The 23,007-nt window shown below is 40.4% G+C and overlaps 3 protein-coding genes and 1 non-coding gene across 4 annotated transcripts; 1 reads left to right on the forward strand and 3 right to left on the reverse strand.

Moving 5' to 3' along the window:
* The first annotated feature begins 600 nt into the window (after positions 1-600).
* Positions 601-5,548, forward strand: LOC121617353 (15-hydroxyprostaglandin dehydrogenase [NAD(+)]-like). Its single transcript, XM_041952508.1, has 7 exons — positions 601-795; positions 1,476-1,599; positions 2,333-2,439; positions 2,651-2,747; positions 4,040-4,116; positions 4,478-4,635; positions 4,843-5,548. Exons 1-7 carry the CDS (start codon positions 703-705, stop codon positions 4,958-4,960), a joined length of 774 nt encoding a protein of 257 aa, XP_041808442.1. The 5' UTR covers positions 601-702; the 3' UTR covers positions 4,961-5,548.
* A 569-nt stretch (positions 5,549-6,117) lies between these two features.
* LOC121617635 (15-hydroxyprostaglandin dehydrogenase [NAD(+)]-like) lies at positions 6,118-11,934 on the reverse strand. The gene is made up of 7 exons (XM_041952834.1): positions 11,842-11,934; positions 10,714-10,837; positions 9,227-9,333; positions 8,919-9,015; positions 7,059-7,135; positions 6,790-6,947; positions 6,118-6,430 (listed from the first exon to the last, which is right to left on the reverse strand). The coding sequence occupies exons 1-7, from the start codon at positions 11,932-11,934 to the stop codon at positions 6,319-6,321; spliced, it is 768 nt and encodes a 255-aa protein (XP_041808768.1). The 3' UTR covers positions 6,118-6,318.
* A 1,109-nt stretch (positions 11,935-13,043) lies between these two features.
* trnav-aac lies at positions 13,044-13,116 on the reverse strand. Its single transcript has one exon. It is a non-coding gene; the product is annotated as a tRNA-Val (tRNA).
* A 3,827-nt stretch (positions 13,117-16,943) lies between these two features.
* timd4 (T cell immunoglobulin and mucin domain containing 4) lies at positions 16,944-22,051 on the reverse strand. Its single transcript, XM_041952801.1, has 8 exons — positions 21,982-22,051; positions 20,836-21,014; positions 19,285-19,447; positions 18,768-18,845; positions 18,464-18,543; positions 17,939-18,050; positions 17,710-17,743; positions 16,944-17,070 (listed from the first exon to the last, which is right to left on the reverse strand). The coding sequence occupies exons 1-8, from the start codon at positions 22,049-22,051 to the stop codon at positions 16,986-16,988; spliced, it is 801 nt and encodes a 266-aa protein (XP_041808735.1). The 3' UTR covers positions 16,944-16,985.
* Positions 22,052-23,007: the final 956 nt, after the last annotated feature.

Consider the following 23,007-nt stretch of genomic DNA (forward strand, 5'->3'; position numbering starts at 1 on the left):
TTATTTGCACCTTTATTTGCATCTTTATTGTTCTTGTTCTTCCTATTGTAGCGCTGCTGCAGGTCATTCATTCATTCCTCTGCTGTCAGACTGTACAATCCAATGTATAGCTATTATGTGCAATAACCTCTGTTCTTCTCTGATTATAAACATCCAAATCCACTACTACAGGGCAAAAGTCACTTTAAGTCACTTTAAACTTTACAGTTGTAATGTTTGTTCTTATTTGTTCTTCTCTGATTATAAACATCCAGATCCACTACTGCAGGGAAAAGGTCACTTTAAACTGTCACTGTTGTAATTTGTTCTTATTAGCACCCTTGTGTTCTGAAGAGCTTCTGTAAGGGTGGATTTCTCGATTGTGAGATCAATAAAGTCTTATCTAATCTAATCTAAGGTTTGTTTCACAACCACTTCTGCTCTCAGTGCGAACTTTAAACATGTTTTAACATCTACAGAACATTTCCTCCTCAATTCAAAACACACCGGACTGCATTTATTCCTCTTCCCCACTAACACTTCTCAACATGTAAGGAATGCGTTTTTTTCACTTCCCTTCATAACCTTTGACTCGTTTGGTAAATTTTCCTGGTGGGCGGTGGCAGATTAAAAGCACACCAGCGTCTCTCGCTTCATATCTTTTTTATTTCCTGCGGGTCAGGGTTGCCTCACAGCCTCCTCTCCTCTGACTGAGCAGCAGAAATGGCTTTAAACGGTAAAATCGCAGTAGTGACTGGAGCAGCGATGGGAATAGGAAAAGCAATGGTGGAGATACTCCTGCAAAACGGTGCCAAGGTAAAGTTTTTGCCTCAGTTGTGTAGAAAAGCCCTTTTGTCTGTGTGACTCTGTGACTGCAAGCACAGGTTCATTGTGCATCCTTGCAACATATGTAAACCATGCAGACTGTGTATTTTTGCTCAAGTACTGTCTCAAAATCACCTTTGAGGTACTTCCAGGCTACTGTACTTGGGTATTTCCATTTTATGTTGCTCTATAACTCCACTCCACAAAACTTCTAGAGGAAAATGTTGCATTTTTACTCCACTACATTCGCCTTTTTGACAGCTGCACTTACCAGTTGTTATGCATATGATTTTCAGCATCCAAATTGCATTGATAGGGAGAAAAAGGTAATTTTGGTCTGGGGTCCTTTAAGTTTTTGTTTTCTTATAAAAACTAATGTTGCAGAAATGTTTCAAGAGTTTTCTTAAGTGAAGAAAAGCCTGATTATTTCATTTAGACTACATGAAAAAACTGGAGGAGATGCATTTGGAAGTAATTTGTGAAGCAGAGGTGTGTTTAATGAAACATGTTATGTAATGGGAATGCTAGGATCCAGTTACAGATGGTCATACAGTTCATTCAGCACCACTCTGAAGCCATTTCAACAAAAACTGAACAGATTTAATGCAGGACTGTTACATTAGACTGCATTAGGTGGGCGTACCTAACTATCTGAGTGTCTGCACCTGCAGGTAGCCCTCCTGGATGTGAATGAAACTGCAGCAAAGAATTTAATGGAAGCCCTCGAGAAACAGTACGGACAGGAGAGAACTTTGTTCCTGAAATGTAATGTTGAATCAGAGGAGCAGATCAAAGGTAACATGCACACACACACACACACTCGATAAAGAAAAAAGCTGGACTCACATTTACTGACATAAACAAGCTTAGACACACATGAAACTAATCATGATTGCCAAGTTTTTTGAGATTTAGTTTTGCAACCAGGAGTTTCAATCAACAGGAAGCTGTCAAACTCAAGGATAGTATGCCTTGAGTTAAGACGATCGAATGGCACTAAAGCCCAGGTGCAGAACAACACCTCAGAGTAGTTTGAAGTGCACAGATCCGTTAATTACTGTGTGAGAAAATCTTCTGCTGAGATTTTAAATGGTCATGCCAACATCACGGAGAAGAAAAACAGGTCAAGGGCTTAATGTGCTCAGACGGAAGTTAAGGTGAGGTTCAAAGTTTATGAACGTACTTACATTGTCCATATTTCAGAAAGTTACTACAGTTAATTAAATCCAATTTCATGTCAGTGAGTGAGAGCTAAAACTGTAGATTATATTTTCTGTTAATTATTTGGGCTATCAAACGTCTGAAAATAGTAAAATTACCATCACAGGTTCCCACAGTTAGAAGGTCTGCAAATGTCTCGTTTTGTCCGACAAACAGTCTGAAGCTGAATTTCTGTTGATCGGGTAATCGATTAATCGTTGCAGCTCTACAGACACCGATGCCACACTAATTAGGTCTAAGTAGGTCGTATACTTTAAGAGAAAGTGCTCCACTTGGTAAACTGCTATTTTTTTTTCCATTGCTCAAGCTGCCTTTCAGAAAACCGCAGAAACATTTGGAGGAATAGACATCGTGTGCAACAACGCTGGCATCTTGAATGAGAGTGCCTGGGAGAAAACTGTCTCCATAAACCTTGTAAGAAGCAGCAAACTGCATCTGGTTGGGATTATGCATTACTTTTACTCGGTGGCACCACACCCACAAGGGAAATTGCACCACAACATGTTGCACTTGCAGTGTTTCATGAAACACATCTTGCACCACAGCAAACAGAAACATTAAGATTTCTTTCTTTTCAGCACTTAGAGTGTAAATTAAGGATTTGGTTAACAATCCTGTGTTGTAGGTGGGTGTCATAAGAGGAACTTACCTGGCTCAGGAGCACATGAGCAAGCTGAGTGGAGGTCGGGGAGGGGTCATCGTCAACACAGCATCCCTGGCAGGTAAAGCCCACGATTTACTACACAAAAGACAACAGTGTTCTTTGGTTTCCTTAAGAAAAAAGAGCACAAAGACATTTGTTTTAGTTAGTTTTGTGTGGTCATACCTGGTCAAACAGTAGTTTACTTTAGTGTATTAAAAACATAAACTCAGAATCGAAAAGTCAGTACAAGTACACTTTTATATTTTGTGCTTAATTTGGAGCATGTTTGACATATACTTTCAAAACGTGCACGTGAATATACTAATTCTGCAGTACTTAAAGTGGTATTTCAAAGTATTTATAAACAGTGTGCTTTATTGTTAGTTTTTTTAGAAAATTTACTTAATTTTCAAGCCTGTTGTACACTATTAGCAGCATATTTAAAGTGTACTTTAATTTCACTTAATTTGAAGTATATTTAAGTATGTTTCCAACACATTGGTGATATAATACAATTATAATGCAAGTGTGAGTAATGCAAGAGTAGAGCCAATTCAGCAGCTACTTACACTTCAAGCTCACTCAAGTGTTACTCAAGTGGTGCTCAAAGACTACTTGAGTAACACTTATTTGTTAATAGTTTTTTCTGCATTTGCAACTTGACACTTTCTTTGTAAACACCACTTTATTCCATTCAAAATTCACAGCAGGCAACCCAAATGAAGCCTCACTGGGTGCAGCCATGTTTTTTAAAGCAGGGGGCAGAGTCTGGAAAGAGAGAGCAGACATATTTGTCTCGTTGATGACAATGAGAAAGGCAGTTATGATGACATTATCTGGAGGGCTGTACAGGATGTTCCACTCATGATTTTTTTATATCCTTGTTTGTAGAACAATAAAACCAGCAACTGGGGCCATTGACACACTTATCAGACACATGTAATTCACTATAATGTTTATCCAGTCTTGTGAGACACAGCTGTGCCATGTTTGTGTCTCTATCATGAACTGCTGATCTGCACACGGGCAATAACATGAATAATTAGTGGATCAGATGAACAAACTTCTTTATAAAAGATGCTTAAATGGTGCAAAGAAGCCAACAGCTAATCCAATGCATCTGAAAGTAACACAAGTCCATAAAGCATTAATCATGTAATATAGTGTTCATGATTTCTGTGTTTGCCTTTGGGCAATATTTTAGTCAGTAAACCAATAGTTAGACAGCACACGATGAGAAAATGCAACAAATGACACCAGGTGTCGACACTGTTGCATGAAAATAAGACACAATGCAGACAGGAAGTTTGTGCATCCCTATTAGCCACATTTTTAACTCCAATACTGACTGATCTAACTTGCATCCTACAGGTCTCGGTCCTCTGCTGACCTGTCCTGTCTATACAGCCACAAAGCACGGAGTGGTCGGCTTCACTCGAGCCGTGGCGGTAAGCAAGGTTTTCTTACGATCAAGTCCAGACAGATGAAGAAAACTTCTGTGTGCAAGAATTTGCAGCAGAAATAAAAAACAGGTGTCAATTAAACAGTTTTCCATGTTTGGATAAAGTCTTGCACACATGCAGTGGGATGGATAGATCACAAGCTAGCTAACTTGTGCTAGTCCTTATGATCATCATGGATCCACTAACGTTGTTTGCATACCTTGTTTTGCACAGTACAGTACAATAAAAGTCGTATAATGTAGGAGCGAGACAGACACAGCAGCTTTTTCCTTTCATTGCTTGTATTATAAACTGTGCATGCAAATAGTTGAAGCTTAATTGTGTGTATGTGTGTATCTTTCACCAGGCTGCCTCTGCTGCATCAGGCTACGGTGTAAGAGTCAACGCTCTTTGCCCAGGTGTCGTCCAAACTGAGCTTTTCACCGCCTTTCCATCCAAACTGGGGCAATATTCCCACCTGGCTGATGCAGGCCAAAAAATAGTAGATAATATTGGGGTTTTAACGTGAGTCTTTACCTCTGAAAAACCTACATTTAGTTCTGGGCTCTGTTAAACCTTTTCTACTGTTTGTTCTGCACCAGATTTGCCTTAATTCCATTCAGAGCATTGATTATAAGTACAAAAACAATCCCATGGAAGCACATTATCATGACCATAGATGATGCTGTGCACATGCACGTTCACTGAAGTAACTGTGCCGTTTTATTTCAGTGTAGCTGAGGTAGCAGAGTCCCTCCTCGAGCTGCTGACAGATGAGACGAAGAATGGAGAGGCCCTCCTGATATTGCCAAAAGGAAAAGAATATGTGACTTTTCCTTCATTGGTTTAGTGACTTTGTGCTTTGTACAGCAGACAAGTAATTTCAGCTAAAATATCTTTCTGCAAATAACATCATGTAATTCTCGTTTGGAGAGAATAAATATTTTAATGCATAATAAATCAGCAAACATTAAAATGATTTATTTTTGCCTGAGAGTGCAGAGAACTTTATGTGTATTTATCATCATGCTGTTGTGTCCACTGTGTAGTGGATCCCTCTTATAATTAAGTTCTACTTTTTAGGGAATTGTCTGAATTAAAACAGTTTTTTTTTTTGCATTCCTCCACCAGCTGTTCTTCACAACTTATTGCAGATGCTGTACCTTTGCTATTCAGCATTACAAAGTAGTTAATGTTTACTTAAGTGAAAGAAGCGATTCCAAAGTGTAGAAATATGTATACTGTTACAAGTTCTGCATTCAAAATTCATGAAGATATACTACTCAAAGTACCAAAAGTAAAAGTACTACTATGTAGAATGGGCCATTTTAGAGTAATGTGCATATTTTATATTATCTGATTATAATTACTGATGCATTAATGGTTCTTTAATTTATATCCTGTGAATTTCCCCCTGGGATCAATAAAGTCTTATCTTAACCTATAATAATACATCACATTCTACTTGTTGGTGATATTTTGAATGATTAATCTGAATCTGCAAAGTAACTAATAACTAAAGGTGTTAGATAAATGTGTCCTGCAGCCTCTGCAGGTGTAGCGTTGACATGACTCTGTTTTAAAAGATCAGAAGCCTAAACAGATTAATCTGGTCTGGCTTGTTGAGTCTGCACTACATTACATAGATTAATTTGATCTGCAGTCAGTTTCCAGTTTAGTAGGGCCCTGTAGCTGAAACTAATGCAGTCTAATACAACAGTCCTGAAATAACACCGACCTTCATGAAGGCTATAATGTTCAGTTTTTGTTGAAACTGTTTGAGAGAGGTGTCGATTCAACTGTACGATCCTTTCAGAGGATGTTCTTTTTGTATTGCTTCATACTAAAGGTAGGATTTTATCATTCCTGTTCCCATAACTTTAACTCGGCAACAGCTGAATATGAGCATCAATCGTCAGTGCTCACTTATACCCACAATCCTTTGCATTTTGAGGATGTTTGTGAAACCGCAAATTACTGAAAACGAGCAGATGAACGGATGATGACCAAGTTTTCATTTCTTTATTAACATTTGTTATCATGTCAGATATATAGCTATATAAGACAAACACCAGACAATCGCTTTTTATAAATTGGTCATTTGTCTTTCTATGCACATTAAAGCACAGAGGAACATTACAGGATTCAGTCAGAGGGATTGGTTCTGTATGATGGTGTTGTGGTCTGTCGTGGCCAGGAGCTACTAGCTTAATACAGAAATGTTATATATTTTTTTAGGTTCGATTTCACCACGAGGGCCTCCCCATTCTTCATCTCATCGGTCACCAACTCGAGGAGGCACTCGGCAGCCTGAGACGCACTGAAATAGAAGATACACTGATTTAACAGTGATGATGTAAACATTATCACACACGGTCATGGTACTTTGACAATAATAGCACTGTGGTCAGACATGCAAAGGCTAGCCTCGAGTGTTCAACACTTTCAAGAGTAAAACCTGAGGGAAGAAAAACGTCAGGGGTGCGTCCCTTGAGGTAAGTGGAACTCTCGAGAGGCTGCATAAGATTAAAACAATTTGTAATGTTTGCTCTTTCTCAGACTGAAAGCCACCAAAAAGTAAAAAATGCAGACCATAAGCACGATCAAAAATGACATCTGATGTCATGAAAATATAAAGGATTATAACTTTAACAAAACAAGATAGAAGAAAAGACTCACTTTATCACCCCTGTCCTGTCGGCCAGTTCTTGGGTCACATCTTTAAGGTGGGAAAACTGTCCCAATTTGTCTAATAAGTTGGAGAAGAGGTCAGTTTGGACAAAACCCGGGCAAAGCGCGTTGAACCGTATACCATAACCTGAGGCGGTAGAGGCAGCCTAGTAAGACACACACATGCACACAACTACGCTTCAACTGCTGCTCAGAGGCAAAATAAAAATTACATACAATAAAAGGAAAAGCTGTTATTTATCTTAAAACCTCCTTACCGCCATGGCTCGAGTAAAGCCGACCACGCCATGCTTCGTGGCTGTATAGACGGGACTGCTCAGTAGTGGACCTAGACCTGTAGAATGTGGGTTTTCAAAAACCAGAATAATACGGACGAACAAAATCTCTTCCAAGATTTGCTTGTTTCCATGCAACAATTTCCCTTTAAAATAATGATGTCGAGATCTGATGGCACTTGTTAAATCTCCCATCTTCATTGCATTTGTCATTGCAAATAAAAAGCTGGTGGAGTTTTGACCTAACAACTCCATTTAAATGGAATAGATTGCTTTTGGCTTACATTGAATATTTAAATTCCAATAGAATTAGAAACAAAAGAGTGTGGACAAATTTAGTTAATTTAAACACAAGATACTTGTGCTCAAAAAGAGGATTCGTTCTCAGTGAAGAACCTTGGAGCTCTAATCTGCCTCTATACATGCCAAAGAGCGGCGATTCCTAACACGTCTCTGGGGGTCATCAGGTGACGGTGCAAGGTCAACGGTGCTTCGCCTACTTAGTCCCACTACACCTCCAGGACGCTAGGTGGTGAACTCCGGCGTCCCAGAGTCACCCCCCCTAGTGCCAGTTCACACTGCTCCTACACAATCCAAACAGGCACGTTCAACTGACCCAGGCCTGTTTAGGAGATGCTCCAGGTAGTGGCCAGTACTAATGCTACCATTTAGCTAATGCTAATGCTAACCGCTAAGGAGAACAGAAGAAGACAATACAGTTCCGATGCAACCATTTAGCTAATGCCAATGCTAATGCTAAATGCCAACCACTACCTGCTAAGAGGAACAGAAGAAGACAATACAGCTAGATTCACCTATACTGTTAATGTTAACGACTAGCTGCCAATACTAACTGCTAAGATACTATCAGACTACCACCGCTTTAGCTATTGTTAGCTGCTACAATGCTAGCACAGGCCTTGATGCCACATGTAACTGCCAATTGCCACACTACCATCATCTACCCCTGCCTCTCACCAACTGCACCAATAAAAGCGGGATGGGAATACAAACCCTGGTTCGGGTAGGGGGTAGAAAGTTTAGAGGGTTCTGAAGGTGGAGGCCTAATCCACAGATTAGATTTAGCGGCCTTTTCTAACATTTCCTTCAAGAAGCAACAAACCCTACCATTTCCTTCAAAAAGCAAACAAAACAGGAAAACAACCAAAAAAGAACAAGCAGGCCAACTCTGTATCTTACAATGCAAACTCACCGGAACAGGCCATATGGTCCCAAAAGGAGACTCTAGCTGGCCACACCCCGACCTTATCTACACTTCCTCTTCCTGAATCTCTTCCTATTGGGAGAGCGAGCAGATGGGGCGGGGAAAGCAGAGCAGAGGAGAGGTGTCTTGTTCAGATTTTAACCTCTTCTCCTGCCAGATTAGGCATGCATGTCCTCTGCCTCCCCCTACTCCCTCACCGCCCCTATTTCACCCCCAAACTACTATTATTTCTCCTAATCCATATCCACTGACTAGACCTAGCAGCCTCATCTGACATCTACCTCACTGTCTTCCTTAAAGTTTGCCCCTGCACTCCCAGCTCTCTTAGCAGTGAAACAGCTGACCCTGCAACAAAACCTCTACACCCCACTTCAAACCCTGGTCTTCCATCCCCTCTGCTCAGATTCTGTCTTTAAATCTGCATACCTGGTCTTCTTCCTTTCATAAGCTGCCTCCACTGAATTTTCCAAAGGGACTGTTAGCTCAATAAAATACACAGTCTTTTTACTCATGGACCATCTAAATTCTAAATTGCACAACCTGTTCACAAAACTGAAAATGCTCTGTGTCTGTGCTTCGTGCTTGAGGACATACAAAGAAACCACTTGCTGCCTTACCTGCCATGGATGCTATGTTGACAACGACTCCCCCTCGACCTCCAGTCAACTTGTTCATGTGCTCCAGAGCCAGGTAGGTTACCCTGACAAGACCCACCTACATCATAGATTTGTTATTTTGGTGTTGATTTTTTACAGCAATGTCTCTTTCTGTCCTCCACTGAATAAATAATCATAATAATCATAATAAGTTAGCCTGCACATGAGGGCACATGGGGAAATGTGAGCTGAGGAGAGTGTAGTTTTTGTTAATGTTAATGTAGACACTTATCGTCTGACCTGGATGAGGTCACGGTATAAATTCTTACAAGGTTTATGGAGACTGTTTTCTCCCATTCTCCCTCATTCAATATGCCGGCGTTGTTGCACAGGATGTCTATTCCACCGAAGGTTTCTACCGTTTTTTGTAAGGCAGCTTGAAAGAAGAAAATGCCACAGTTAGTGATTACGTTTTCATTTGACACCAATGTCCATATTTGCAGCTTTCTGTCATGCTGCTCATTATACTTTGAGATAACTTGATACAGTTTAACAGCCCTGTGTTTCCTTACAGGAGATAAATCACATTTCACTATCTGAAAAAGTAAGATGGTCCTTAGTAGCAACAAGGAGAGAACTACACTTAAGAGATTTGGACCTATCTCTGTTCCATTCCTTCTGCTGTGCTCAGGTCTCTCTTGAAAAAGTGATCTTGATGTGAATGAGATTTCCTCACTAAATAAATGAAAGAGATTAAGAAATGTAGACTCACATTGTCATGTGTGTTTCTAGGTCTACGATTAAAAACTCTGCTCAACTAAATGAGCAGTTTAATCCTGAACTTTAACCGTGTTTCAGTTGCCTTACACTCCCCATAGCTTTGCTCATACCGGTTTTGTCACCATCACCATTGTCACATCATGGATTTCTAATTACCATTATTACCATGATAAATGTTTTAGCATATTAAAAACAATATGCTTTAAAGTGGCTGTGATTTGTGATGAGTTACACCCAGTAATTACAAGTAATTATTTTACTTCAGGCTGCTTTGAGGGCCAAGTTAATGCAGGACTCGCTTCAAAACTGAAGCTAAAGGATGATCGATATCAACTTCACCTGTAAGTTTTGCCATTTTCATCCTCACTGTTTATTTCGCTGGTTTGCCTTTTAAATTTAGTGTTGGCACGTTCCACGGCTAATGTGGACAGTAGCATCCATTATAGACCAAAAAGCTGGAGCGATGTTAGGATATTTAATATTGAGGGACAGTCAAGAGTACATTAAGCCTCATTTGAAACCAACAACAAAGCCAGAGCTGACGTTATCTCCACACTTCATACTGCAACACAAGCTCAGCTGGTTGTGTTGTTACAGGAAAGCCTCCTCTGCTGTGTGCTGTGTGTGTCTGTTGTTGCCGCATCTGAATGTACTTGACAGACATGCACTGGTGCACTAACTGTTGCACATATGATTTTCGTCTGAGAAAAACACTGTTGAGACACTGAGCTCACTGAGATGGCTAATCCTACCCCTTGTCTACTCCAAACAATGAATCACAGGACATTTACTAATTATCTACTTTATGATGCAGGTCCATCCAAAACACAGGCCTAACCCTCGTTTTCATTCCTCAAGCCAATACACACGTTTTTTCTCATCATCTTTTCTTTCTTAAGATGTTTCTGTACATTGTTAATAGAGTGAAGACAGGTACAATCATGTTTTAAGTGGAGTATCCCCCTAATTTTCGTAATCATGTGATACAAATTATCGGCCATGTCTCCCAACCCTAGTATGTGTGTGGGTGTGTTACCTTTGATCTGTTCCTCTGACTCAACATCACAGCTCAGGAACAAAGTTCGGTCCCGTCTGTACTGTTTGTCGAGGGCTTCCTTAAAACTCTTCCCTGCAGTTTCATTCACATCCAGGAGGGCTACCTGTACAGGTGAAGGTCCGTCAGAGAGCCAGACAGGACATCTCCATGCTTTTCATGGTTGAGTCTGCGTCCATTGACTTTTATGGCTGGATTTTGCTCCCAAATAGATGCAGAGCTGTAGAAATATACTAAAATATACTATTTGAAAGTAGTTGGTTTATCACTTAACCCTTTATAGGGCAAGTGACTATTTTGGTAATTTCTGCACCTTTTACAAATGGCCAACCTCCTGTACCTCAGTGGGGTTAAGAACCATGTTTTTTCTTAATCTGCTGACTGTTTTTTATTGCTTTTTGTTGTTTTGCTGTGTTGCTTGTTTTTACAGTTATTGTTGCTTTTATTGTTGCCTGTACTGTGCACTTTGAGATTTGTATTCAAATGTAAAGTGTGTTATAAAATCTATTATTAGAACCATGTGGTCCTCACTCAGCCAATCAGAAGAGATCACCCTACATTGCAGATCACATGAATGGTGTCTAAAGTTATACTGTGTATGTTATTCAGTTTATAAAGTTGTACTGTGTTATGCTGTTATACAGTACATAAAGTTGTACTCTGTATGTTATACAATGTATACTTGTTATACTGTTTATTTTGAAAGGTGTCTGTGTCGGCAAAAACAGAACTCTTGTTGTGTTCTCCAATAACACTCTAAGGTTGAATTTCTGAATTTCAAAGTATTTCAATGAATGCCCTATAAAGGGTTAAAAACAAGTACTCTAACCCATATCTAAGCCACGATAAACTGCCAAACATACAGCAGGTAATGTTTTAAAAGGACATAAGGCAAAACAGAAAAGTATGAACTCTCTTATCGTGTTCTCGGGGCATTGTTTGAAACCATTTACAGTTAAATGTAACAGTGACTCATTGTTAAATAAATGTGTCTGGTTTTCAAATCTATTCATTAATTACAACACTGCTGGCTCTTATCTGTAATGCTGCGAACAAATGCAGCTGCCCCACAAAATTGGATAATGTTGCATTTTTGAAGCTTAACTTTACCTTAGCACCACTTTGAAGGAGTATCTGTGTCACTGCGTTTCCTATGCCCTGCGCTGCTCCAGTCACCACCGCGATTTTACCATTTAATGCCATTTCAGCTGTTCAACAAAAAGAGAGGATGTCAGCTCTATCGACCCTGTAGGCAAAATTAAAATGTCACTCTGAAATATCTGATTGCAGAAGGATAGGCATATGTTAAACATCAACCATTAACCAAACTTTGAACCAGCAGAGCAAACAAAATAACTGCTTAGGATGAAGGATGCTCTTTGTGTTTTGAAATGGAAAGTTCTGAAATAAAATGTCAGGCCGGGACTCAATTCAGGACTCAGATGCAGAGATTTCAAACACAGGTTTATTTTCAAGCAACCCAGGGACCTCTTTGCTGAGTGCAAAACAACACGCTATGAAACTTAACCTGGAATCAATGATCAAGAGAACAATATCAATTTCTACAATTCAAAGAAAAGAGCAAAGTAACAAAAAACGCTCCGAAAGGAGGATCAGAAATAAACAACAGAGGCTACAAAACTTGATAAACCAAAAATGCTCCCAAGGGAGGAGGAACACAAAAGGCTATGAAACAGATAAACTCAAAGGAAAGAACCTCACTAGAAAATCTCACAAAACAAAATACACTCCTAAAAGACGGAGGAAACTAGTCACTAAATCACAAAGGTTAACAAACAAAAAATCACTCAACGAGGAACTACAATTCGGATAAGCTATTAACAAGATCAGGAAAACAAAAACTAGACTATTAAATTTACAAACAAAAAACACAAAGGCTTACGAGAACAACGACACCGGGACAAAGACAGGCTCAGGTGAATCAACCTACGGACAAAGACACACTGACAAAAGACAAGGAAGATGCCGACTATTTAAACACTTGGAGGGTAATGGGGAACAGGTGGAGACAACAGGTGACACATGAGGAAGGGCAAATGTTCTGAAACGAGAGAAGAGTTAGACCTTCCAAATAAAACTGGAAATGACAAGACAGAAACCCCCAAGACGAGACAAACCTCACCAAGGTGTGACATAAAATATGACATTTATGAAGCCATGGTATATCAAAAGCATGTTGTGCAACCAAGGATAGGATAAAGAAAGTGAATTGTGGCTCTGTTGCAGGTGTGACCATCTCACTTAATTTCTGTTTTTACTTACTTGTGTAATTGTTTGAGAAAATCAAATCTTGTTTCCGCCCGGTTTCGAACCGGGGACCTTTCGCGTGTTAGGCGAACGTGATAACCACTACACTACGGAAACCCATACATAAACGTAAGGCATAAATCATATTTAGTCCGACGACGGTCTATTGTTGACATGAAATGTCTTGATTTCTATGCTGGAAGCTGCAACAAGATGACAATAAGCACGACATTAACATGATGAAATTATTAGCACACATCCGGTTTGGACGTCTAGATTTCAAAATTAAAGCGCAAAACCAACGGTCTTAAGGTTCAATCCCCCTGACATTGAGAGAAACTTTAAAATGTATGCATTTCTTTGTCTTTAAAAAATCATAAGCCATCATATGGGACTAGTAGGGCGTAGTTTCCATAGCGTAGTGGTTATCACGTCTCTTCCTCTACTTCCCAAACCGCATGAATCCCAAATCACCGCCAGTGGGTCTATTGGATGTGAAAGGCGCAACCCCGAAAAAATGTCATTCAAAACAAGGAAGTGTGTAAAACACATTATTGTGTACTACATGGGCTCAGGAACACTTTGAAAAACCTTTTTGGGAAACACACTTCGCTTGCAAATGACTGCATTTTAGACTCTCAGCTAGCAAAGGCTATCTTAGCTAACAATAAACAGGGTTACTTACACCTTGTCTTATCTATGATGAAAAAAGGTTTGCTCGTGAGCGACGGAGAAACGTTGATTTACGAAAAAAAATGAGTCGGATTTACATTCGAAATGTTGGACAACACAACCGTGAAAAAATGCCGTATAGCTGAAAAAATAAAACCTTTCACCGATGTCTCTCACTCGAATGTGTAATGGGTTCAACTTACTTTTATCCAAAAGCGAGAAACAGCGCCACCAAAACCCAGCTTGTGGCCAAAAATATATTACACCCTAGAATGAATGGAAAAACTACCATGAAAATGAATGGAAAACGTTGAAGGAGTACAGAGGTGAGTAGAGGTCGCTGGTTCGAAATCCGGCAGAAACGCTACTCTTGTGTGTATGGAGTACTTCAATATCAACAAATAGATGATCCAAAATAAATACAGAAGCCTGCTCAGCTGACCGAAATTGAAGGGAAACCGCGTCTCCTAATGTATGTAAGTCCATCGAGGCAGGAGGTCATATTACTAGCTGAAGATGATTTTCAAGCTGTTTGATCTGTTACAGATGAAACAGCTTGATTAATTGATTATAAACAGTGATATCGTATAAGATTTAAGATGAGTGAGATCTCACACAACTTTACTGAACAGAACATATAGATATACCAGGCCACCAGACTATGCTGTATCAAACGATAACATGTAAAGCAAATGAACACTTTACTGAGCTATGAAAGCAAAACTGACTGCAGTCAGGCGACTGAGCTGCAGCTGGGGCAGTGGTAAGTGTTTTCTTTGTCCACAAGACGGCGCTCCAGGATTACTTAAAGACCACATACTTATCTCAAGGTACAGAACTACATGAGGGACCTGATAACAATAAAAATCAAATATGAAAAGTACCAACATGCTAAATTTCCATGTAAAATGCAGCATAAGGTCCATCATGTCGAATTCAACAAGTTTTGTCAGGGAACAGAAAAAATTCAACGGGCTGACCTCACAAGCAGCAATGGAAGAGATTAGTGCAGATGAAACTAATGTCTCACAACAATATAATAATCCTAAATTGATCCTTGCTGACCACAAACTGCAGGCGTTTGCATCTGGTCCTCATACGAATAGAGTTACCAGGTGGAGGAAGAAGCCCTGGTGAGGTATATTATATGAATGGCAGATCATGTATTTCCGATATAAAATTCTATTTATGTTATCCTAAAAATTATTAGCCTAAGGTGTTAAATGATGCTCATTTTTGATGAACTTGTGTTAATGTTAAAGAGAGGGAGTTTGATATTATAAAATGAATTAAATGAACAATTCTTAAAATGTATCATGTCATGTTTATAAATACTCCACATGGTTTTACATGTGCAGCCTTCCAGGTGAAACACAAAGGGCTTCAATAAAAGATGCCGCAACAATCAGTGTGGGTCATACGCATGCCATTTATTTGATTAAAAACACAGGGAACTAAAAAGGAGAGGACAGACAGTCGTACTACGGCTGGGACACCAACCACTCACTGCTGGGACACTGGGAGTATACTACATAACCAAAGAAAGCAAAACTCAACACACTTCAAATAAAAACACCACACAATTAACAATGTGCCACCACAAAATCTTGTCACCATCTAAAGTGAACTCCCAGCGTCAACCACACTGGCAAGTGGAGGACCCCACCAACCGCCGCACTAGAAACAAGAGGAGACAGTGTTAAAGAGTATTAAAACTAAACCCTACACTAAAACAATTAATAATAGAATCAGTAAAACTAAAACACGTAGTACTAAAATAACATAATAAACGGCAGCCAGTGCTTTGCCTGGAAACAAACAAAGCACAATTAATTTCCGAGGTCAAGCACAAGAGGTTTAAAATGCTGGCTGTTTTACATACCTCTGTGCAGTGTGAAACTTGACTTAGACCTGGAAACATGGTAGACCCACAATTAAAATCATTAAAATACAAATACCTCAGGGTGCAAGTACCCCTACTTTACCCTAACAATTAAAATACTAACATAACAATAAAACAATGTAAAAGTCCACCCTACCAGAGTCACAGGGAATCAAGCAGTCACAGCCAGAGTGAGCACACACAATTTGAAGGCTGCTGCTGCTGCAGTCACACCTGCTGCCAATCAGCCCCTCCTTTCCCTCCTGATTGGTCTCCAGCCTCTTCTCTGCAGGGTCCTTGTGACCTACTGCTACACATGTGCAGTATTTCTAGCTGTATACCAATATGCAATTGAATTCTGGCATGGACGATGATGACGTCAGTTAGTTAATTGCCAACTTTATCAGTTGCAGCATTTTGATTCCGCGATGTGCTTCATATAAGCATTTATCGATTAAAACATTCCAGAAATTCTTAGAAATAATAAATATCTGATAGCTACTCATCAATATCGTTCATAAAATCTGATATTTATTCAAATGTGTGCTTTTAGAATATTAGAAATGACTCCTTCATACCTGTCTGGAATACTGTGTGTAGAAATTTCCAGACGTCCAGACTACCATGAGCCCTCACAGTAAACCAGACTCCTCCCAACCAGTCAGTCAGAACTCTAGAAGCCCCCCTGATTCCTCCTTGGATTCACACTCAGACATCTGCATTTTGATTGATTTTTATTCAGCTTGTTTTGAGAAGATTCAGGCAGGTTTGACCACAAGAAACACTAATAAAACACAAACTACAGCAGCAGCAGCAGCAGCATCCTGCTCAGAAACATCTCAACACACACAGTTGCATGTAGAATTAAATCAGTGTGCGAAATACAGGGGGTCCCAGGGCCCATAGAGATCTGCTGCTAATCTACAAGTGATCTCAGTGTAAGAACTAAGAATGTTTCAGACTAGCACAGTCAGTTAACAGTCAAACCCAGTGTTGTGTTGGCATGATCGTCATCATCATCATGCAAGTGCAAGTGACTTGTCGGTTGTCATGCAGAGCACTGCAGCTGTGCAGCAGGTTTGCGACATTAGAAACATGCAGGACTCTGGATAGAAGGTTGTTTTAACAGATTTTATGCCCTGCATGTTGGATGATGTGTTGGTTAGCATGTGGCTGATTTTTACTAAGTACTGCCCACGGCACAGGACCCCCCGATTGTCATATTATTATTTCGCACACTGAATAAAATGTACTGTAAACCAGCACCCACTCAGCCAAACACATGTAGCTTCATATAAGAATGTGTGTGTGTGTGTGTGTGTGTGTGTGTGTGTGTGTGTGTGTGTGTGTGTGTGTGTGTGATTTATTTAATCTAATTTAATTGTTGTAAGGAAAACCAGTTCATCTGTGGTCCAGGTATGAACAAGGCTTTCTAGTCCAGTGTGTAGATGTTCTCTTGTACTGGTCTTCTCATCCGGATCTCATAGATGATGTGAGGAGGTTCCTCAGAGGAGAAACTGGAACAGAAAAGAAAAGTTAACAGACACTCGTCAAACAACGGGTCTAATTGATTCTAACGACATTGTGTACAGCTGAGTTTAGCATTTCTAATCTAATATAGTTGTTTATATTTTAAGAGCTTTTAGGTAACGCTATTTCCATGAGTCCACGGTTTGATAGAAGAGGAGAGTCCATGAGTGAGTAAGTGTCTGTGCTTAGTTCAAGTGTCTGTAATAACAGCAGGACAGTCAAGTGGTCAGAATTAATTGATCATTTCATTATTCTAATTTTGGGCCACATAAATTCTCTGGCTCCAGCTTCATCTGTGTGAATATTCGCTTCTTGAACAATAATGATATCTATAACATCAAAATAGAGACTGAACTTCACTTTATAGTCATGAAATGTGCAACATATTAAAGTAGTAATAGATTACACTGCCCTCAGATTACGACAAACAATGATGGGATGTATTGTGGAATAGTTTAGGAACATCTGTTTCCTCTCTCTTCATTTATTCCCTGTTTCTTCATTAATCTCACTGAGTCGGAAGACCAGCTTCTGCTGCTGTGTGGCCAAATTGTCAGAACATTACATCATTGGATCATCAAAATCCAAGATGGCGTTTTTTGAGAAACAACATGTGATGAACTTACCAGCCAGTCTTCAAGGCTCTTCTGTATATTCCACCTGGAGAAAGAAGCACAATTTGACTTAGAAATGGATGAAGTCTACAGCGTGTCAGCTCAAACAATCATATTCAGTTTGCAAACTTCACTGTGGTTTGAAGGAAATAACAAACATTCATGGTTTTATTTTCTTCATATCATGTGACCAAACTCTGGTGTGGAGACACTGTATGAAGGATTAAAAGGGAAAACGTACGTTTGAAGGCCAGGAAGAGAAAAACTGCCGCCAAGATCAGCAACACACTGAGGGAGAGAGAGAGGACGGGAACATTGATCTGAAGGGAGAGAGCAGGTAGAGAGTCCTCCACCTGACACAGAGAGAGAGAGGTTTGATATCCCTAAAATATCCTAAACATCAAACTATATGTGTGATACAACTTGGTTGGTGTTTATGATGATGATAATGATCGTGTTTTGTTCAGGAGAAAAAGACCCTGCTGTTCTTTTTACAGACCTGTGCTTGTAGTCTATATTTGGTAATATTTGGTCAAATTAGCTCCATTAAAAGTTTGCTTGATTAGCAATTAGCAGCTCCTGTTTAGATGGAACTCGTGAATGTACAGAAAACTGCCACTGGATTACTTTGATAGAGAAGAAAACTTTAAAACATGATGATTCTCAGGCAAGTTCTGAAGCTTCTTCTTCTATGCTTTCAAAGGCGGGTGGCAGGTATTTACTGACTCTCCCCCGCAGACACAGACATGGGTTCATGGTTGCTCACAGTGATGGTGTCGGAGCGCAGCAGGGTGGAGTTCTTCCTCAGCAGGTCCAGCTGAGACGACAGCAGGGATTTCCAGTTCACTGCAAGGAGACAGACAGCACAGAACTCCACCGCTGTCACATGAACACGTTCAGAGCTGGACAAGTAAACCAAGAGTTAACAGAACCAGTTGATAACCAGCTTCATAACACCAGTTATTAGCCAGGACCATCTCTGTGAAGGTGAACTTGGTCTTTAGGTTATTGTTTGTATCAGCAAGTCATGTGACCTATCTGATCAACCAACAGGTGGGTAATCGTCTCACCTGTGGACGTCCATGGCTCAGTGACTCGACTGGCTGTTGCTGTCATGGTTGTTGTTGGAGGAGATCTGGTGACCAGAGCTGAGAAGAACAAACCAGGATAAACTAATGTCAGACAGTGACGACATGATACCTGTAAGATGAATGAAAGAATAGTTTAAAGTAAGAAATACATGGCCAAAGAATGTTGTCTTAAAACAATGGTCTCCTCTCATCTTTTTTTGTGAACCCATGTCCTCCAGGTTTTCTTACAGCATACGTACAGCTCATCAATATCCATTTTCCTTTAGCTGTGACACAACTGGAATGTGCAGCACCTGATGGGCACCACGTTATCGTTCATCACTGTTGATGCTCACATCGTTACTGTTATTGTTATACTCTTCGTCCCTGGTGTGGATGGCCCTTTAAAGATGCCTTCTAATACACTTTCAATGTAAGTGATGAGAGACAAACTCCACAATCTGAAATTTGTGAAAGAGTCTTTTAATTGCACATGTAATGGTAAAGTGTTGCTCACCTTTCACCACTCTCAGGTTCATGATCACCTTCTTGTCGTTGAAGATCCCGTCGATGTCCACCCTGCAGCAGTACGGCCCGCTGTCCGTCCGCCTCACATTCAGGATGTCCAGGTCCATCTGTCCGTCAAGGACGTCCCCCGTCAGCCTGTACCTGTCCTCCACCTGCAGCGACAGGGTCAGGGTAGGATCACCGCCACTTTGATTTGAAGGCAGAATCTTTTTATTTATTGCTTTATTTCACTGGCTTAGTTAACAGGGATGGAACGCATAAAGAAACATTTCAGTAAGGAGTTAAACCAAGAGGCTGTTTTCCGTTGTAGCTCTGGACTGATGTTACAGAATCACTAAAAACAAAACATGAGATTGAAATGTCAAAGTTATTCAGTCATCTACAGGCATGCAGAAAAATATTGAATCAGAACATTAATGTCAGTCAAAGACATCATACAAGACACCTTTATACATGATCAGGTACTATTTAAAACTGCAGCAGACAGACACACAATACAAGACATACAAAACAATGAAATAAGGGATATTAATGTAACTAGAAATATTAACAAAATAAGACGACAATGTGCTGCATTAGACTCTACAGGAGACAGACTGAGGACAGACAGGTGACAGCAGACTGACTGAGGACAGACAGGTGACAGGACAGACAGGTGACAGCAGACAGACTGAGGACAGACAGGTGACAGCACACTGACTGAGGACAGACAGGTGACAGGACAGACAGGTGACAGGACAGACAGGTGAGAGCAGACAGACAGGTGACAGCAGACTGACTGAGGACAGACAGGTGACAGGACAGACAGGTGACAGCAGACAGACTGAGGACAGACAGGTGACAGCACACTGACTGAGGACAGACAGGTGACAGGACAGACAGGTGACAGCAGACTGACTGAGGATAGACAGGTGACAGGACAGACAGGTGAGAGCAGACAGACAGGTGACAGCAGACTGACTGAGGACAGACAGGTGACAGGACAGACAGGTGAGAGCAGACAGGTGACAGCAGACAGACTTAGGACAGACAAGTGACAGGACAGACAGGTGACATCAGACAGACTGAGGACATACAGGTGAGAGCAGACAGGACAGACAGGTAGAGCAGACTGACTGAGGACAGACAGGTGACAGCAGACAGGACAGACAGGTAAGAGCAGACAGGTGACATCAGACAGACAGAGGACAGACAGGTGAGGATTTATAATTAAAGTGCTGTTTTAGATAAAAACATGCAGGTTATTGAGAAATCACCATGATCGCAATTAAATTTGAATCAATCACATGATCAGCACTCAGCCAATCATATGAATGGCTCTCTACTCATTTTGCCTTTATTTCAGAATAAGATCACTGTTATTCAAGATAAATTCACCCAGGATCAATAAATCAGTCCTCATAATGCTTCCAAAGAACCAGATTATCTGGATGAGAATAATTGGGACTATTTTAGCCTGATAACATGTTTAAACCAGGCATGAAGAACGAGGCCCTGACCTGCAGTTAGTTCTAGTAAGTGTTTGATGACATAACCTGACCTTGGAGATGACGCCGTTCTCGTCCGTCTGCACCAGGATGTTGTTGCACCAGAAGGTCCCGCAGCCGCGGCCCCAGCAGACCCGACTCAGACCAAATCGCTTCACAGAGTACTGACAGGACAGAGAGGCCACGCCGCCCTCCGCCACTTTAAAACAGGAAACAGACGAAAAGTGTCCTCCTGCAGCAGAGAGACATGCAGACACTCCTGAGACACCTCCACTGTTGTACTTTGGTCTAACATCCATCCAGGGTGTAGTTGTGTGGACACATATGCCCCCACCCATGTTTAAGCCTTTAACTACGTGAGCTATGTATTTAATATGAAAGGAAGCAGTTTCTATTTTCGTAGACCACAACACACCAGAAGAGACAGCAGTCATCTCAGAATCTGAATCTGAATCAGTTTATTAGTGTGCACATATCAGGAATGGGACACTAGATTTATCTGATTTTTCAAATTGAGATTTTAACACACAAAACACACGAAGAGCTTAAAAAAATGATGTTTTGTTAATAATTAAACCACCCCACAGTTTATAGGCTACAAGTACATCTGGAATGATTAGTAGATTAATCACTTAGGGGACTGACAGAAAATTAATTGGCAACTGATTTCATAATCATTTTAGTCATTTTTCATGTAAAAACATTTCATCGTTCTTTACTGTGAAGATTTGCTGCTTTTCCTTTGAATTATTTTAATAACATTAATGTTTTTGCAATAATTTTGAAGTTTGGACTGTTGGTCCCTACATTGTGAAGGTGTCACTTTGGGCTCTGGCTATTTTCAGAATTTTTACAAACCAAACAATCCATAATGAAGAGAATAATTAGCTGCAGTCCTATAGCGTTCACAATGAGCTCCATCTCAACAAAGTAAAATCCTGCTTTTACATTATTGCATGAGTAATAATATTCTAATGATACAATGTATAATGGTATAACAGTCACAGAGGACATTAAGTACTTTTACTTTCAATACTTTAAGACATTTTCCTGATTATACTTACATGCTTTTACTGAAGGACTTTGACTGTTTTTTTTTTACAGTGTGGCGTTAGTTCTTTTAGTCTGAATACTTCCTCCAGCATTGTCCTGTTGTGATGTCAGCAGTTGTGTCATGATGTCAGCAGTTTATGTCTCACCTGACAGGACGAAGAGGACGATGATGAAGGTCTGAGGCGTTCCACAGCAGCGAGGCGAGACGGCAGCCATCCTGTGACTCTGTGTGTGTGTGTGTGTGTGTGTGTGTGTGTGTGTGTGTGTTCATTGTCCAGTTCGATGAACACAGTGTGACTCTGTGATGGAGCTGGGAGGGGGGGGACACAGTGTGTTACTGTGTCTGTTTGTGTGCTATTATGTGTGTGTGACGTAGTGATGAAGTCTTCACTGAATCTCTGTCTCATAATCTGAATGCACTTTTAATTTATTGCATTTTTTTTTACCCCTGAATATGGACAGTTAGTGAAATATGATGCTTTATTCAGTGCACAAAATTGAGTATTGTAGTCCTTAACTGAATGTTTGTGTTTGTTTGTTTGAGAATATTCTGACTACTTTTTTAATGCCAATGAACTTATTTCAGTTAGTTTCTAAAATAATTCTTTTAGCAACACAAACTCTTCGTGTTAATCTAACATGTTGGGAAGAAACTTCTCTTGTGGTGTGAGGTTTTGGTCCTGATGGAGAGGAGAGTCAAACACGTGTCTGCGGTGGGATGGCCACAATCTTTCCTGCTCGCCTCAGGGTCCAGTACAGGTCCTGGAGTGATGAAAGATTGCAGCCAATCACCTTTTCAGCAGAGCAAATGCTATTCAGTGGTCTGCCCTTGTCCTTGGCAGTGGCAGCAGCTTACCAGATGGTGATGGAGGAGGTGAGGGATGCCTTTGGTTTTGCACACAAAGAGAGGAAGTTTATTCTCATCTCTCTAATGTAGTAACGTTGGTTGTGGTCATTTCTCAGGCCGAACAAGGTGGTGTCACCTGCTAATTAAATAATCTGGTAACTCAGATACTCAGCATTACAGTCAGGCGTAAATTGGCTGTAAAGCAGTGGACTGAGACAGAAAACCCGTGCTCACAATAATAGTGGAGGAAAAGTTATTTTCCATTCCCACTCTTCATAAACTCTCTTTTAAGATGTAATCTACTCACATACAGATTGCATCACGT

The sequence above is a fragment of the Chelmon rostratus genome, chromosome 14 (genome assembly GCF_017976325.1).
Source record: "Chelmon rostratus isolate fCheRos1 chromosome 14, fCheRos1.pri, whole genome shotgun sequence".
Classification (NCBI taxonomy): Eukaryota; Metazoa; Chordata; class Actinopteri; order Chaetodontiformes; family Chaetodontidae; genus Chelmon; species Chelmon rostratus.